General features: G+C 39.8%; 1 protein-coding gene across 2 annotated transcripts; it reads left to right on the top strand.

Annotated features, from left to right (window-relative positions):
- Positions 1 to 5,278: 5,278 nt before the first annotated feature.
- On the top strand, positions 5,279 to 19,068 carry LOC131676585 (disintegrin and metalloproteinase domain-containing protein 12-like). Of its 2 annotated transcripts, none has more exons than XM_058955722.1 (4): positions 5,279 to 6,020; positions 6,842 to 7,059; positions 15,905 to 16,072; positions 16,137 to 19,068. In XM_058955722.1, exons 1-4 carry the CDS (start codon positions 5,903 to 5,905, stop codon positions 18,840 to 18,842), a joined length of 3,210 nt encoding a protein of 1,069 aa, XP_058811705.1. In that variant the 5' UTR covers positions 5,279 to 5,902; the 3' UTR covers positions 18,843 to 19,068. The 2 variants fall into 2 exon arrangements, with proteins under 2 accessions (XP_058811705.1, XP_058811706.1); XM_058955723.1 differs by lacking the exon at positions 5,279 to 6,020 and adding an exon at positions 6,217 to 6,569.

The raw sequence follows: 19,068 nt of genomic DNA, 5'->3' as shown, positions 1-19,068 counted from the left end.
CGGAAGACAAACGAAACTGTTACTTTAATTCTTGCTGTGGGGATCTGTCGAATTATTGAGTCGCAGAAGCAAGAAGTAGTGCTCCAGCCAAATACGGAGGCTATTGACTTCAGGTCTTTTCGCATAAGATCGATCTTATGCGAAAAGACCTGAAGTCAATAGCCTCCGTATTTGTCTGGAGCAACATTAATGATGTGAAATATTTGCTGAAGGTGATTATGGAGGTTATGCTTACGAACATCGCCTTTAACGAGTTTAACCATGTCAGGCGTTCAGTGCTGATGCCATTTAACAAATTAGCCCAGGCGAAACCAGTCATTTTGCATAACAACTTGTAACATGTGGTTGATCCTCATATATATGGACGATGAGAAAATCAATGCTCGGCTACAAGATCTGATACCACTTACTTGCACCGTGGCTATTAAAAGATTCCTATCACATTTGGAAAAATTGGTATTCATTATAAAGGACACATCTAGGAAGTATATTAAATGGTGTTTTTGTGGTGAAAATCTAGGTGAACAGACATATTTCCTCCAACCTGACCCTGCACGTAAAAACTGAATGCGATAGTATTATTTTAAACATTATATCTTTGCATATACATAGTCTCCAAAACCATTTCCTGAAAAACAAACATTTGCCAAATTTTGGCTGCTGTTCGGATAATATTGACGGCAAAAACTGCGTCTAGTATCTCAAAATCAACGGTCGGCACCATCATTGAGGAAGTCGACACTCGTGACCCGTCAGAAATTCGCGAACATGGACATGGCAGTAACCACTATGATGATAAGGAAGTGTACGAGATAGAAATGAACACCACCGCGACACTGTTGGTTAGGAAAAATATTTCTCAGCCTAGTAAATAGTTCTCCACATGCAATCGCTAGTTGTTCGCACGAGATCTGTAGGACAACCATTTACGTTTTATCACTTTCATTGTTCACATCATGGAAATATATTGAAGACACAAGGCTTCATTTAGCTAATGCATTGAACCGAATAAAATAAACGAAATATATAATAAAATTGCAGAAGTTTTATAGAAAAGTGAGCTCAAAAACTGTCCCAAAATGAGAACTTTATCGCTAGAGGTTGTGTCTAACAAAACTCAGATATTATGTTATATAGGGTGATGAGCCTATTTTCACCATACTAAGCAAGGTGCTTCACTAATTCGGTAATTTCTTGCCTTACAATCAATGGAATGCGTAAAAATTGACATCAACCGCTTTGCTTCGTTGTTAAGAACCAATATAAAAACACAAATGCGTTGAAAGCAGTAAAATTCTCGTGTTTGAGCACAATGAAAACTCGAATCTAGTGCCCCTATTGTTGCGCTACCATTTGACTCAATGCGTTGAACAAAGATGGCAGACACTGCTCTAACCAACGGCTTCAAATGGGTAGGGTAATAATAGAAACATGGCGCAAATAGGCTCATCACCCTATTAGCCAGAATAAAGTTAGTTAAAGCATAAGCAGATTGAATTTCTGTAATAGGTTAGTGCACTGTACGCTTAGTAGAAACATCAGGCATCTCACTCAAGCGTGCTAGACAAAAACATTTCCGTTAGTTGATGACAATATAGTCGAGAAGACAGTTTTTGTTTTCGCGTCATTTTAATGCAATAGTATTTCTGTTGACACTCAATTTCATTTTATGCGGTCCGTATTTAAACATTATTAGTCCGCAAAGTAGTGATATTTTAAACAATCGAACAATAAGCAAGAAAAATGCCAAAAAATAAACAAGCCAAAAAGTGGTAAAACAGCGGTTTTTCTGAGGTGTTCATTAACCCAAGAATTGTATACCGTCGTATATTACTAATGTTGTTCACATACAGAAACGTACATAGTAGCGGTAGGACTATCTGTTGTGATTTTATCCTTACTTTTCAACGGATGTCAATAGATGCTAAACCACATATTAGTCAATCAATCATAATAAACTTAATGTTGTAAGCAGCAGCATTTCTGTCTCTTTCGATGGTTTCCAATTAATGTCCATGTAAGTCTAAAAACGACGTGACGATACAGTGAACAAACATCAGTAGCTTATCACGGAGAGCGACTAAAATGTTGTAACTAGTTGAGTCTACAGTCAATAAATTGGGATTAATGTTTCGATTTCATGTTTTCGTTTTATTTGTGTTCGTTATGGAATAAAATGAGAGAGATGAGCAGAGATCACGAAGAAAAAGAGAGAAAAAATAATAAATAAATTGAAATCGACCCAAGAGCAGCTGTTCTATATTTTCTGGGCACTCAACTACAGAACAACAGAAATCATCAAAGAAAGTTGGCCTAACACCTACGTTACTCTTCGACAGAGGTGAAGTAAGTGCGATGTATACCCGTCCATATGTCGGAATAAAGAGATGCTGAAATTATTGAGCTTGTTCATATTTATAATATTTCTTTTTTTTTCAATCTAAAATTTTATTTGAAACGGCTCAATGCGTTAGCACAACTGATCCGTGGGTCTTTTAATTTTTTTTACAATAAGTAAAAATAAAAAAATTCTAAGAATGTCGGTCTGCCAGATCTTGTTGACGCAGTTTGCTGCTGCGTGTTGAGATCTTTTTCCTTGGCGGTGAGGCCGCTTGGTGGTCATTCAGTCTGCCTTCTCTCGCGTTATCGTTCCCGTCCATGTCGTCATCGGTACTGCTTTCTTCCTGTTCACGATCAGAGGTTCTTATTTGTTTCTTGTTCTTATGGGTCGCTGTTGTATATCCGTCTTCATCGGTATTTGCTTCTTTATTGGCGATGCTAGTTGTTGGTTTGGGAGCGGTTGTCGTGGTCGTTGTACCTGCATTATTGGGTAATTGGATCGTTGTTTTAGGTTTATCTGAAGGTATCGGTGGCTGCTTGTTAGAGTTGGCTGTAGTAGATGAGTTTTGACTAGTTGCTTCGGCGCATGTTTTTCCGTAGTAGGCTGTATAGTTACAGAATTGGCATGTTGGGGTCTGCCCGGGATATGTAATTAGCGTTGTTTGCTTATAGGTCACGCCATCCTTCGGTGATTTGCATTCGATAGTCATGTAAGAAGGTATTGGTTTAGTCACTCGCATTCTCACAATACGAACGCCATTGGGAATGCCGGAGAAAAAATTTCTCCAGGTGTCATTCGTAATAGATTCTACTTCTCCATATTGCGACATGATTTGTTTGATGAAATCCTCCTTCGTGCGCGGGACCAAATCATGGATACGCACGTCCACCATGTCGTTTTCCATATGCACGGGGATCTTGATTCTGGTGTTATTAAATTCGACCTCGTGTTGCATGTTGTTCTTTGCAATAAAGTTTTCGGCCTGTGCTAAGCTTCTAAACGTGATCAAAACACAGTTTTTACGTGATGTAGCTGAATGTAGGTAACTTCAGCGAGATTAAGCTCCATTTTCACTTTAACTAATTGCTCCACTTCCTGAACTGTTCGTGTTATCCCGTAGCACAGGCACTTTTGCTTCATTTGGCAAACTCATTTTACTCCGCAGCCGGGGGCAACGATACAATTTGTATGTGCACTGATATAGAACAATAGCTAGCTTGATTCACTGGTGCCTGTAGCCTGCTATAGCGTAGCAATTTTTTTTGCTTCTGCTTTTTGCGACATCAGAAGGTAGACCTTCTAGTTCTTTTGGTAATACATTTAACAAATTTCACGTACCGTCAAGTCCCCAGTTACCGTGCGTTTAGGTGGATTTGGCGTGACTTCAAATCCTGTTTTTTTTATCAAAATGAAAACCGCCCTCATAGTCACCGTAAAAATACCTATCTAAATACGTCACAATTTAGAAATAATATAAAACTATTACCAACAAAACGAGAATAAGTAGTTGAGGACATTTGTTTGGCACCAGTGCACGTTATATGATCAACTTACGGTGTATTTAAAATTTTGATTCAACTTTAGTTGGAATGTTTCAATAAAACGATGAAACGAAAGGATTTGGGATCTGGATCTCTCCGATGGATTTAGGGAGCTAGTTCTTTAAATTTCGTGATTTTGAAACTGCACGGTGAACGACACATGCACGGCGACTGGCGATTTGAAGGAAAATTAGAAGATATTAGTAATCAGTGTTTTCATTCGATTTGTAGACAATTTTCTTTAATCAATTAAATTGTGGGCAGTTTCCTTCAGTTGATTTAATCATTTAAATTTATATTTTGATCCTATTGATTACCAAAAATCCTTCCTAACTGGGGTTCTAATCTACCCGACCAAGGCTAGTCTTGAAAATAGTTTCATTTAAATAGAATATATCTAAAAATTGTGTTAGCATGATGCCTTGGAACTGGTAATACTCGCAGAACACCAGACAAAGAAAATAGAAGTTGAACCGTCTCTGCGCATCTACAAATCGCTTGCTAAATCAGAAGATTTTGTACGAATTTCGACATTCTCTTCGTTCGAACATTTTATGGATATTTTTCTACTCATTTCGGTTTAGCATCTTCTACGCCTTTTAAAGGTGTAGCTTGGAACACCTAGTGTTTTCCAGCACCGTCAAGCATTGTCATATTCGGTTAGCGCATAAATACTGTGAACTCTGGAATATACTTTGTTGTAACGAGAGTAAGTACTATAACCTTTCTTGTGACAATGAACATATTTTTAGGATTGTCTTTGATTTGGAATTGATTTCATTATGAACTTTTCAAAATTTAATTTAGTTTCTAGTGACTATATCAAATTGTCAGAATTAAAAGCTTTATGCAAATTTTTTTAAGCCCCTCCCGAAACAAAATCCTGGCTACGGGCCTGGAGTTCAACACAAGCCATAAATATAGTTTAGCAAAAAGATAAAACGTTAGTTTCAAACTGAGTGGAGAGAATGCACTTTGCTGCATTTAATTTTATGAAATTGCTTCAACCACTCAACCAGTATCTAATCTAATAAAACACCCGCTTAAGCGCGTTCGAAACATGTGCCCCCCATTTTCCTACCAAATCGGAAGTAGCGATTTTGTTGTTCGCATCCATCCGTAGCAAATGAAGACCATAGTACCGGCGAAATCGAGTGGACATTTTACGCTCTTTGGTGGAATGCCGTGCCGCTGATAGTCGATTTCATGAATGGGGACTAAAAAGGTGCTTCCATAAAAGCGATTCGAGTGTTAAAATGTAAACATGCCTACTATGTTGCGAAATAGTATCAAGCAGTGCCTTATTGTTAAAGCATATGAATGAGTCAACATATCGTAACCAATTGTGGATGACCCCCTTTTTCATATCAGCCACATTCCATGAATGGAACAACCACAAACCATAGAGCGAGAGAGACGGGAGAATTGATGAACTTCCATCATACGTAGAAATGAATTCCGGGCCGCGATTGCTCTGTATACAAGCGCCCTCGTAAAACATTGCTACTACAGCTGCCTGCTGACGGGGTTTAATTCAGAAGTTTGGCGACCGCGACTGGATGAGGACGCACCGTTTGTTTCGTTTCCGTTTAGGCTCGAGTCAGCGCGCAACATAGCGCTCAAGTGGATTCCGAGAACCGAAGTCACTGCGTGGTGGAAACCAGTTAGTTAGTCATCCAGTAGAGCGGGCGGGCAGAAATTTACCAACAGAAATACGATTTTTTTTTTCGGTGCTAAGTGAAATCGCAATCAAACCGGACCGGTACTTGAGGTGGAATATTTCGGGAGCGTGCCCCACAAGTTTTCGGGACGATAAATAGTCGCAATTTATCGTTTGAAGTGATTTGACCCCGCGAGCGATGAGTTTCCGCTTCGACGTCGTCATCATAATCATCATCAGTGGATATCGAGTGCGGTCAAGTGGCTAGTGAGTCGTAAAGGCGATTGTTTTTAGTGATAATTCACTGTTACAAGTCTATCGAGAGAAGCTTAAAAATCATTACAGTCCAAGTGTAGTGCAATGTTATTAACGAGTGCCTTCAGTTTACTATCTGTGATAGTGGCGGTTTGTGGCGGGCAGAGCTTGAGTGGACCTTCGAATTCTGGATCGTCTGTTGCGTTCGAAAGCGGAAGTGAAGGTGGGTACTAATTCCTGACGACCATTCGAAGCTAGCCACTGCTAAATTAGAATGGTCCAAACCGGGTTACACTAGTTGCCAGCTCCGGATGCAATTCTCAGAATTCCATTAAACAAAACACCCGTCTCTTGGGTTCGCACTGAAGCGCTATATGATGAATCATTAGAGTTTCCTATTCGATATCGCATAAAGCGAAAGGGAAGAAGCATTTGTTTCGTTGTACATACGGACGCTGAGCAGCATTTAAATGGTTAGCAGAAAGGAGCGAAACTCAGCTGCCAATCCGGTGGTGATTCCTCCCTGCTTATTGATTGTGATTCATTCATACTCTCACGTCGCGTCTTCCATTCCATCCGCACTGTTATGGCAGTTCCGTCTCCTTAAACAAATCGTTGTAGTAACTGTCGTGGCACGACACACAAGTGCGGAAGTCGTGAGTTTTGCTACCGCGACCAACCCAGCTAGTCTATCTTCTATCAGTTGACTGAATATAGTGGAAAGGTGCTGTGCTTCTGCTGTGGAGCGTAAAATGAATGTCGAGGTTTACCGGTATGGTTTCATCGGCCATCGGCGATGAATTGAGGACGGAATCACCTGTTGCATACGGCACAGCTCCGTGTTCGTGGGCTCTGAGAAGCGAACGGTTTGGCGAGGGGGCTTTTTTCGTGCGCCCGCGCTTGTTGTTCGATTCTCGATGACGTTTTTCCCGGGACACAATTTTCTTTTGGGGCAGCACATATTCCGGGGGTTTTCCCACCGGTGTGTGGTTCGACATTTGAATAATCGATGCGTAATGTTTTCCCATCATGTTCTACTTACAGGAGACTTTGAACCTTATGCTAGGATTTTCCCGGTGCTGCGTCACGATGGTGGACAGCAGCTGAGCGTAAGCTACCTTCTGGATGAAGCGAATGTGACGCTGGATTTGCGTCTCAATGATGAAATGGTACCCGACGGGAACTTTATCAGTGTGCAGGCGAACGGTGTCGATCGGATCAGGCGACTCGAAGATCACGAGGTGGAGCTGTGTCACTATCACGTAAGTTTCTAAAGTAATTGGGTGATACAAAGATTAATACTCGAAACAAAATCTTTGAATGGATATATGTATGAATTAGAACCCTATGAGAATAATTATAAATTTCACATTCCGCGATAAATGCCATGCTAGGTTCCAAACAAAGAGATTCTGACTGGTGCTTCGATTCTGAACACTATTGGCTTTATTATACAAATTCGTTTTAAAAACTGTAAACTGATATTGTTTTGATTGGCCTATGAATTTCATTATAATTATAAAGTATTGATGCTCATAGTAGGCTAGAAAAGGTTGTCATCCCAACGGTTCGCTTCAATCATTCGTGTTTGCCAGTTATGCAAAAAAAAACAAATTTTATTTCGCTGCGCTTGTAGATAATATTATATTTGTGTATTGCAGTGATCAGTGGTGCAACAGTAAATCAGTGCCCGCAATTTGTTTCCTAATAATTGTATGCCGCATTCGTTTTCCAATATCCAATATTCAACAAACGTTTCTCATGTGTCCGAAAATCGAATAATGTGAATTTACCAGGATAGTAGTTTCATTTCAACTATGCTCAGCTAAATAATCTCTAGTAGATTTGATATTTTGGAAAAATTCTTCATCTAGGGCCAATATATCAAAACTCAATTTTTTGTGTCAACACCCCGCGGGTCATGGGAACATCCGCTGATTTTGACAAATTGGTAAAACCTTTGATTTTGTTTTGAATATATCTTTGGTTCTGCATACTTTAAAATCAAACCGCTAGTTGATTTTTGAATGAAATTGTTCAACAAGTCTCAAAAAAATATTAGTTTTTAGCGGCAGTGCTGCCAACTATGCGATTTTTCTAGTTAACAGATTCGCAAGCGAACTACAACTTTAGTATACTGAGTTCACATATAATTTATCGTGAAGTACACGTGAAATGACGAAAATCTACGTTTTTGTTTTGCCTCTAGCATATCAGGGTCTGTTTTTAACACCATTTGAAGTATTCTCAATATATGTCGATATAAATGGAATTTTTTTTGGTAAAATGTGAGTTTTGTATTCTTCGTTTTGGCCTATCTCGGAATTGGTTTAAATTATATTGAGATTAAAAGTGATTTTCATGTAAAAATGTATGAAAAACACGATGAAATCAGAATTTTCAAAATAAAAATATACCTATGCATTGCGAGAAAAAGTAACTTTAATCTGTTAACTGGAAAAATCGAATAGTTGGCAGCACTGCCGCTGAAAACTAATACTTTTTTCCAGACTCCTTGAATTTCCTTCTAAAACATCATGTGGTTTGATATTAGAGTAAATAGAGCCGGAGATATAATCAAAAGAAAATCAAATATTTTAGCAGTTTGTCAAGTCGGGGGTGCTCCCATGGACCGAAGAGTGATTCAATTGACGCAAAAATTTGGATTTCTATAGGTATATTGACTCTAGATGAATAATTGCTCCAAAATTGGTTCAAACCTGTGAAGGTCGATTTAAAGTTTCCATCTTTTTTGATCACTTCGCGCGGAATGATCCATATTTAGTATGACAATATAAAATAGATAGAAAGCGAAGAGATACGTAAAGGTCATGGGGCTCGGACGCCCCCCGAAAATTTCCAAATTTGAAACTCAAAATCATTTCCAATCAAATTTTGCACTGGTTTTTATTAAATGAAATGATTGCGTGTTACGTATTGTACGATGTTCATTTCAAAATCGAAATTTCAGACCCCCTACGAGAATTTTTTTCTGCACCCGCCCCAGCTTAAATTAAAAAAAACATAATTTTTCATTAGCTTAATCAGCATTAACTCAACTAATAATTCATTTATTTTGTTTTGGTTTGCAAATGGTGAGTGAAGCGAAAGCAATTATGTGAAAAAATCCCTCAAAGGCGAGATTCGAACCCGCAACCTTCGAGACTCCGCTCCAATGCACTAACCCTTATGCTTTCCCGGGGATGTGAGGATGTCCCAGAAAGAACACATGATTATACTCACTTTCGATCAGTTTTCCCCGTTGGATACCACCAAAAACAATAACTCAACGTTGTCTTCCGGTTAGCTTATTGTATTATGCGGTGGTGGGGGTATGACTTTTAAGGCAGGATTAGGCTGACAATTTTCAAAGCAATTAATCTTTCTATAAGAGAAAGGCAAAAATTGCAACATTTCGGTAAAGTATGAAAAAAGTTTGAAAGTATCGCTATAATTAGAGACTCATGTTTTATAGGATCATTCACCCAGAACATCCAGACCACCCAGTGGATTCCGGTCAATCGCTACTTTTAGAAGATCGACCGGGATTCCGTCCTTGTTAACGGCCTTGCCGTTTTTCAACTGCCTTTCACATTTCGTCTAGCGCGAGTGGACTGCTGTAATTATACTAAAACTAAAATCCATCAATAAGTTGGAAAAGTTCGTTAAAATGAAATATTAAACAGCAGAGAGTAGAGAGAGGTCAAGTAGATCAGTTTTTCTATGGAGAGTTTGTACGATGGTATTTTTGCACTGATTTTGACAAAAAAGCACTCGTTGAAAAGGTTATATATCTGGCAACGTTTTGGCAATAATGGCTTTATGCATGACTAAATATTTTTCAAGCCAAATCCAATATGGGGAAGGTACTTTTTTCGATGCTTTTAAAATCAGCGGGTATGATAGGTCGCTATATTCGAGGTTGAATAAAACAATTTACACGCCTAGAAAAACAGCGTTTCAACTATTATTTAAAGAGTATGAAAATTGCAGATCATTTAAAATTGAATAACACAAATAATAAATGCAATCCGTTGACTTCGTTAGACAGGTTAGAAAATGAGGAAGTGGAAAATGAGGTGAAAAATCGTGAAACCGCGGAAGGAAATGGTGAAGAAACATGTTCTTTTAGCAGCTGCGTCTGGTTTGGTACTTACAAATGACTTCTTCGATGTCATCGTCGTGGCCAGTGTGTGGAATTGAAGTTGTGCATTCCAACTAACGTGGTTGGCTTAGCTGAGCGACAATCTCGTTGGATTCCTCTTTCTTCTCTTTTTCAATCATGTTTTATTTTATTATCTACTTCCACAACACCTCAAATTATTATATTGTCAACTTACGCATAATATCTGACGCGATGACGAGCACTTCTCTTTCACACGAGCACGTAATGTTTCGAACGGAGCCTGGAATTGTTTAGAGGCTGATAGAACACTGGCGCCATCTTGTACAGGGCGATTTCCCTATTGAAATAATTCAAATTTACGTTACAGTAGTATCCTATAGTGCCCACAAACGGCTGACCTATCGTGCCCCAAGCGTATGTTTCATGTCGCTGTTCGTATTTTTTTCAAAAATAAAAATGTCCAAAAACCAACACTATCAATACTTGTGTTCAACATTAATTTTTACGTAACAAAAACCTCACTTTTTTACATTGATTAAATGTACTGTACTGAGGGCGAAAGAGAATGCGTTGTCGCAGAACAACACGCAAAAATATAAACAACGCCATAGTTAATACATTTAATTCACGTTAACAGCCAAAATGACAGTCGTCAATGATGTTCTCTACTGTGTATCTATTTTACGCAACATAAGCGACCTCTGCAATAACATAGCAAGGATAATGTCCTATACCTGTTGTACTCCCATACCTATCTGACCCCATTCGGCTCTACGATCCAATAAAAAGCAAAGTTATAAGGAATAAGAATAGAACGTAAAGTTAATGGAAAACGATAAAAGAAACGAAACAAGATGAAGAATCTACAAAAAATGGTAAAGAATACAAACGATAAAGAGGCTTCAAGAAACATGATGGGGAACGAAAAAAGAGGTAGGAAGGAGAAAAAAAAATAGATACACGAAAAAGGAGAAGTGAATAAGTGACTAAGAATAGATAAATTTTCTTTTACTAATTTTCATAAAGGAAGAAGAAAAAGTAAAACAATATATGCAGAATGTATGGGAGAAGAAAAAAGAGAAAGAAAAATAACAAATTAGATTGTTATTGTTATTTATCAGTGTGCAATCGGGTTGTCTCAACAACCTATTTCTGCAACCTATGTGCATTAACTGTACACCTACCGTCACGTCTTGGCAGTGTGTGCAGTGCTTTATGGTCACACCTACGGCCGCGCACCCGGCTTCCCATGAGCGGCTCAGAGGTTGTCCTTTCAACATTGCTCCTATACACATCTATGCATACAGCATACATGCGGGCTTACATTCATACCTACATACATACTATTTGGCACAAGTTTAGAGCGTGTAACGTCGTGTCATCTAGTCTGTCATCCTATGGTAAATCCTTGGAGTCAACGTCATATTGGTAAATTTCGCATTGAATCCGCTTCTGTGTCTTCCTAATCTTTTTGTCTCCTAGGTCCGAAGCGGATCAATCGAGTATTAATTGAAACGGTAAACATACTAGCAGTATTAGTCCTTACTCGCGAATACTTTTCCTACAACTGTGCTGTTTCATCTCTTGTCAGTTCATTACATTATGGACCAGGCAAACCCTCATTTTTTTCTATTATTATTATCCTGAGTAGCTAGACCAGTGAAAGTATTTTGGGATTTCGCAAAAAGAATCTGTCCATAAAGGGCATAAGAAATATTTATCCACAAATTCTCCATAAAGTTTGCTCGAACCGAATGTCCGCCTAGTTCGACTCCAATAGACCACACCGACCCGAAAGGGTTGGTTATCATTTCTGAGAGCCGGTGTGCTTGGTCAAGTTTAATAATCATAAGAACAAGTCCTGAATAATTAACTATCTGTTAGGTGCCAGTCCTGCACTTCTTTCCTGAACTAGCCTCATACCCACGATCGAAAGAGTCGACAACTAGTAGGATCCACATGTCCCCCACCCAATCGAATTGATCAATTTGCACGTAGGAGCACATATCTACCAACCATCCAAGAAGATTTCCGAATCAATGAGAATAGACCAGGCCAGTCGAAGGCCACAGACTCAGCGCCATCTCGTACAATTCCTGAAATTAAGTATTTTGTTAGTTCTACTTACAGATTTCATTTCAATGGTAGTTTAATTCTCTCATGTTAAACTCGCTTGCCGCTGCTCATCTCTTCCGGCATTTCGACGCCGTCAGTCGTCCGTCTCATAGAAAGGATCACTATCGGATCCTCAATTTCCGTCGGAACTCGTATGTCAGACGCTCAAAGAGTTCTACTGGCTCGAATATCAACTATCTGAAGCGAAAAAGACATTATTTACCACATTAAATATAAGTCCCTAATCTTATAATCAAGTAAGGCTGTCTGTCAATTCTAGCGCAGAAACGCTAATAATGTGACCTTCAAGAATACGTCAGACAACCTCAATTGACCCCCTTCGACACCAGTTTGGCCTTACCAAGCCGTAACGCGGGTGGCGGCGTGAAAACTGCCGAATAGGAGTTGAGAACAGCTTGAAGCAACATCTGATACTGCTCCAAATGTATGTGATATCCAAGACTGACTTGGATAGTTCCATCCAGCCTAGTTTGCAAACCTTACATAACTAGACTCACTGTTCTCCATTCACCCACAAAAATAACAAATTAGATTAAACAAAAGAGACAAAAACGATAGGCAGATTAAAAAAGGAGAAATAATTAAAAGAAAAAAGGAGAATTACGAAAAAAGAAGCAAGAAATAGGAAAATAGAATAAGAGAAATAAAAGGGCACGTAAGCTATGAAAAAAGAAGAAAGAGGAAATAAATAACGTGTACAGAAATATGAAGCAAAGAAAGAATATAGAAATATAAAAGAGAAAGGGAAAAAAATGAAAAGAAAAAGGGAATATGAAACAAACCAGGAAAGCAAGGAAACAGACTAAAAAGTTAATTTGAAGCAACAAGGAATCTTGAAAAGGTAATAGAGAAAAACGAAACAAGATGAGTAATAAAAGAACAGAAAAAAGGGTGAAAAATTTATGAATAAATGCAAAACTGAAAGGAAAACAAAAAGCTAAATATAAGTAGAAAAAATTTAAAAAAAAACAAGCTAAAGTTAATAAAGGATAGTAGTAAATGACCAAAATAGAAAAATAAAATGATTCTAGTAAAAATGAAAGAAGTCAAATGGAAAAATCAGCCAGAAAACAAAAAAAAGCGAAACACAACTGATCAAAAAAGAACAAAAAACATAACGGAAGGAAAATTAAAAGAAAATTCAAGAAAACCAATTGAAATCAGACAAAATATGGAAATATTCAGAAGATAGTAAAAGCATTGCATAGCATAGCACGAAAACCTGCACAAATCGTAGATGGAGTTGCAGAATTGAACATATCCATTGTTATAGCAGATTTCGCCACCATCTGCACACACACCTGGCCACATCCTTACAAGCGTTTTTATTTTGCAATAGTCCTACCATCTACTTGAGGAAAACTTTCGGAACCGAAACTGTTTTCATAGGTGACGGAGATACCAAACGGAGCGAAAAAATGTGCCCCTCTCACAAAAATTCACTTTATGCATAAATATATCGAAAAGCTCTTACCCAGTTGTCCGCTACTGGAAGTTTCTTAGGACACCGAGAGTAGCTTCGTAATCATCCAAAATCGTTCGTTCCAGATTGACTATTTCGTCTAAGAAAGCGATTACTTCATTGTATGACGATGTGGATTACAACCTGCCACTTGGTTGGAAGATGCAATGGTCTCTTGAACAATCTCATCACGGATCTTCTTCAGAGTTTTGACTCTGTGATTTCTTCCATTTTAAAATATTCATGGAAATATTGAGAAGATAGTAACGGTTCAGTTATTCGGATTTTTCTTAGCAAGCTTAAAATATAAAAAGAAATACATGGATAAATCGCGAACGTTTTCATGTGATCGCGTTCTCATAACCTCTCTTCCTGATCACCGGGAAAGACTCACCTTTGGTTATCATTCGTTGGATTCGTTAATGTAATGCATCAGTGCTATCCGGGCTAAAGACAACAGCAATGTTGTTATCATTTTGGACCAAAAGCTACGTGCGCTTCAATTCCGACTAAGTATGTCACGAAAATTAGCACGTCTTGCTTCAAAATGTGACGCCTTCCGTATATAACAAAACCGTGTATTTATTAGGTTCTTTACTGACGTAGTTAACCTCACTTTCCTTGACAGTTCACTAGTACTGTTTACATGGACATGGAAAAATTTTGCGGACGACCAGATTCGCTCGAAGCAACTCGAAAAGAATTTTTCCAAGTCCATGTAAACAGTACAAGCGAACTGTCAAAAATGGACACTCGAGTTCATTTGTGACGTCAGCGTAAAGTATTCAATTGCGTTATTGTGGCCAACCGGTGTAATCGTTCACTTATTCAAACTTGAGTTTAATCGGTCTCTTTTTTTGCACCACTCCGGTGTAGGCATGAGGCAAAAACGAAAATGTCATATGATACGTTAGCGCTTAATCTTTAATAGAAGGCTACCTCATTTGGTTTGGCTTGCCAATGATTCGGGAAAAAATGCAGAGAAAAACCACATTTAAAAGCTTTCATATCATTAAAAAATTTTAGCGCCGAAGGTCCTGGTTTTTTTTCTATGAATCAAGATTTTAATGGTATATTAAATTGATCAAACGTGATTTTGTGTTGTATTTGACTAGACTTACAACCTTTAACAGATTAAAAATACATTCAATTTTGTTGTGTTATTTGATTCGTTCACCTTCATTGGCGATCACCTGCTCCGACTGGTCGCGGAATCGGGAGAATGTCTTTATAACATATTACTGTGATATCGATCTGTCTTAGCTTCTCAAGTGTCTACTGTAGAGTGAGAGGATTCACGTTTTGTTAGCGTTAAAATTCATTAATATGGAATGCTGTCCAATTAGATGATCTGCTAGGTAGTCCAATTATTCTCAATGAAAGGAATAGTTACTTAATTTTAATTGCGATAATTATTGTCTTTCCGATGAACGAATGAACGACTTTAGCATGCAACCGGTACCTGGACGCAAATCGCTTGTTGTTGTATAAATTATTATTTATATTGGCAAGGAAGCCACATTTAATAATTTGTGCAAATACAATAAAATTCAACCAAAACACAGAGAAGACTGAACTGCTGAAGACGACGATCATTAAATAAAGATTGAGCTGAAACTAATGTACACACTAATGTGTGGATCAATTCCTGATTTCTGCCACAGTAGGAATGTGTCTCAAATTGACCTGAAATAGCGATCTTCATTTCGTTTAGGTTTTTTTGAAATAACTTACTTGAAAAATGTTCTATGGACTTCAAATATATCCTAAATGAAATCCTTAGTGTAGTTTTTTGACGGTACGAACACAAAGTTTGACAGCCTTTACGAACTCTGATAAAAATACTTATCACAAATCTGCTGTACTTCTTCCACCATCTTCAGTGAATTTAACATCACGTTTCCTTCGCTCACTATTCTGTGTTTCATTTGCTTTCACACCAATACTCTACTCAAATTTACGGAATTTCACTGTTTCACTGAAAAATAATCTTGAATAATTCAATCTCAATTAAACAATGACAGCGAAAAAACTCTCTGCCGCCGAGGGTTGCTATGATCGAATGTATCGATGACGCGAATATTACCACTCTCCAAGTTCCAAGTTTGCCACATGGGGAACAAAGCGGGAGGGTATGCTATTTCGTTTCCAAAGCTTTGTTTCACTAGGTTACGATATTTCTTTTTTTATGTGATACTACACCAAAATGTAGTGTAAAAATGAGTATTACCTGCTACACCTAAGGTGGAATGAGTATAGCACTAAATTCTATCGTATAGTGCAATACCACAACGAAAAATGGTATTAGATAAATGTTGAAGCTGTGCTCGTTTTATTAATGAACTACACTAATCGCTGTCTCTATTTATCCCATTTTCCACAGGGCACAATTCGCAACCACCCCGGCTCTTACGTAGCACTCTCCACCTGTGACGGCATCCGTGGAGTCGTCTACGATCGCAATGAAACCTATCTGCTGGAGTTTGCCGAGCTTAACTCACAGCGAGATCATTACGTTTACAAGCAAGCCGGAACAGTTTCCGCGCATCGGGTATGTAGTCCTACTCAGAAAAATTTTCTCAATCACCACGAACTAACCACATCCTTCGTTTTAGGCGAAACGCTCCTTCGAAGCATTCCAACCACCTCCGGCGGACTCTTTCCGGACGGCCTATCGGTCCAACGCTTCGTCCAACTACGTCGAATTGGTCCTAGTTATCGACCGGAGCCTGTATCGCATTACCAGCAATGTCCAACGGATACATCGCTACTGTCTGGATCTGGTAAACATCATGAATGCCATCTACCGTCCGCTGAATATCTATCTCGCCCTCGTGGGCGTAGTGATTTGGTCCGATAAGGATGCCATCGATATCACCGAGGACTCGAAGAAGACCTTGGAGAACTTTCTCAGCTATCGACGAAACACACTGCTGAAGTTGATCCCTCATGACAATGCTCACCTGCTGACCGGAATGCACTTCTCCGATAGTGTGGTGGGTAAAGCGGAGATGGGTTCCATGTGTACTTATGCCGGATCGGGTGGAGTGGAAGTCGTAGATACCAACTTCGTAGCACTGCAGGCCAGTACGGTAGCGCACGAGATGGGTCACAATTTCAACATGGACCATGATGGACCCGAGTGTCGCTGTCCCAGTGGAAACTGTGTTATGGCACCGAAAACGGTCCGTAGTCAAGCTGCCCCGAAGGACTGGAGTTCGTGTAGTTTGGAGTATCTGGCGACGGGTCTGAAGCATGGAATTGGCGCATGTCTGAAGAACAAACCGGCGAAGATGTTTGTTAAGAGTACCTGCGGAAATGGATTGTTGGAACCGGGTGAGGAATGTGACTGTGGGCTACCTCATGTGTGCGATACAAAGTGCTGTGATGCTATGACCTGTCGGTTGACTGTTAATGCAACTTGCGCTATTGGTGAGTGTTGTGATTTAGAACGTTGTCAGCTGCATCAAGCGGGTGCTAGATGTCGGTCTGCCGTCGGTGAGTGTGATCTGCCAGAGTACTGCGATGGGCAGACAGCTTTTTGCCCGAAAGACGTTTACTTGCGTGACACGGAACCGTGTGCTGGTGGAAAGGCGTATTGCTATCAGGGACAGTGCAAGACACGCGACAGTCAGTGTAGGGTGCTATGGGGTTCAACTGCCAAATCGATCGACGATTATTGCTATCAAACGAACCGGAATGGGACAATTTTCGGGAACTGCGGGAATGATCTGCAGACTGGAGATTTTTTAAAGTGTAGACAGGAGGATATCATGTGCGGATTGCTGCACTGTAGCCATAGAAATGAGAAGCTAGATTACGGAATGCAAGCGTATTCGAAGTTAACTACGACCAAGTTTAGTCATTACGGACCTAGAGGTACGGTGAGGTCCACCATTTGTAACTCTGCCATAGTAGATTTAGGTTTAGAAGTTACCAATCCCGGGCTGGTCCCGGATGGGGCAAAATGCGGTGTTGGGAAAATGTGCTGGAATCAGAAGTGTGTATCGTTAACTCGCCTACAGGAGAACGATATCGGGGAGGATTGTGCTGAGGGTTGTAGCGGCCATGGCGTATGCAATAGCGAAGGAAACTGTCACTGTGATGAAGGGTATGGAGGTGAATTATGTGAACAGTCTGGACTGGGTGGTTCGATCGATAGTGGACCAAGCGTAGATCCGGAAGCGACTGGTCATATAACTCTTGCGTTGTATATTTCGGGTGTTGTACTATTTGCCGCGATAGCTGGATTTTTGTACATGAACCGGAGTGTGTCAGGTGAGCTGTTGAGAAAGATATTGATTAAATTCCGTATGCGGAAGTATGGACAAATGGTACCACCAGCATCGCCGACTGTAGTGGCACCTCCAAAACCACCTCGGCTGCTAGTTTCAGCGCCTGTGCAGATGCTTACCAATACCGATGTGGTGTCCACACGTACAGTACCATCTCCGGCAAATGAATCAGCTCAACATTTTATCAATGTCAACATTAACAATAGCGGGAAAGTTACCATCGAAAACAAAGTGGTCAACTCGCCATTTATGTTGAGTTCAACGCTTTTGGATGCCCACGAAGCAATACATGAAATCAAAGCCAAAGGAACACCGGCTATTCTGCTGGACCAGCGTTCAATCAGTGTTGAATCCGATAGTCCACTATTGACGTCTATTGGACATAAAACACCCCTCGATACACCTCCAATTCTGGACAATCAAGAAGCTAACTTCGGGATGCTTCTAAGTCAAGTTAAGCTTAAAAAAGTGCACAACTTTCAAAATTATCGGTCAAAGAGTGATGAAAATCCTCAACGTCGACTACCGGACCTGCCAAGGCAGAAAACCATCGGTGAATTCCAAAACATAATTGCCGAGGTTCATCCGAAAAGAAGTCCTGCAACAGAGGAACCTCCGACGAATCCTTTCGGTGCTGTCACACTGAAGAAAGTGAAACCACGGACGCCTAATCTCAGTCGAGAAAACCTGGACGAAATCACGGAGGAAGGTTCCACCCAGAAACCGACGCGTCCACCCGTGGTAACGAAGCCATCCCCTAAACTAGATCTCAGTTCGAATCCGAAACCGAGCCTACCTCAAAAACCACAGCAATCTAGAGACAATCAACTCGGCGAAGGGAAGCCGAAAGTCGCCAGGAAACTTCCACAGATTCCGCAAACTGCGTCCAGTAAAAGTAGGCCTCCTCTAACGAGGAAACCTGCCATCAGGGACGATGGGGACGCTTCCGGTGCGAGCAGCGGTAACCTAGCAGCACTGAAAGCTAAACTTAATTTAGACCAAGTCGCCGGAGGTATCAAACGATGATATAAGTAGCCTTAGATTTGTCTATTTATTGGTACCGTGTTAGGCGCGATTGAATGTTTGTTGATATTTGAAGCAAATTTTGTAGTGTTAAGACTTGTGATTTGTAACGATACCCCACTTCGTAGAAGTGCTACCCTTTAGACAGTAAGAATTTCTCATATCATTACGAGTAAACGACTCTCAACTAGACTGCTTGCAACAATTAGGTACTTACGATGATATCGAA

Source organism: Topomyia yanbarensis, chromosome 1 (assembly GCF_030247195.1).
Source record: "Topomyia yanbarensis strain Yona2022 chromosome 1, ASM3024719v1, whole genome shotgun sequence".
Lineage (NCBI taxonomy): Eukaryota > Metazoa > Arthropoda > Insecta > Diptera > Culicidae > Topomyia > Topomyia yanbarensis.
The sequence above is the reverse complement of the archived record's forward strand: the minus strand, read 5'-3'. Positions and strand labels throughout refer to the sequence as shown.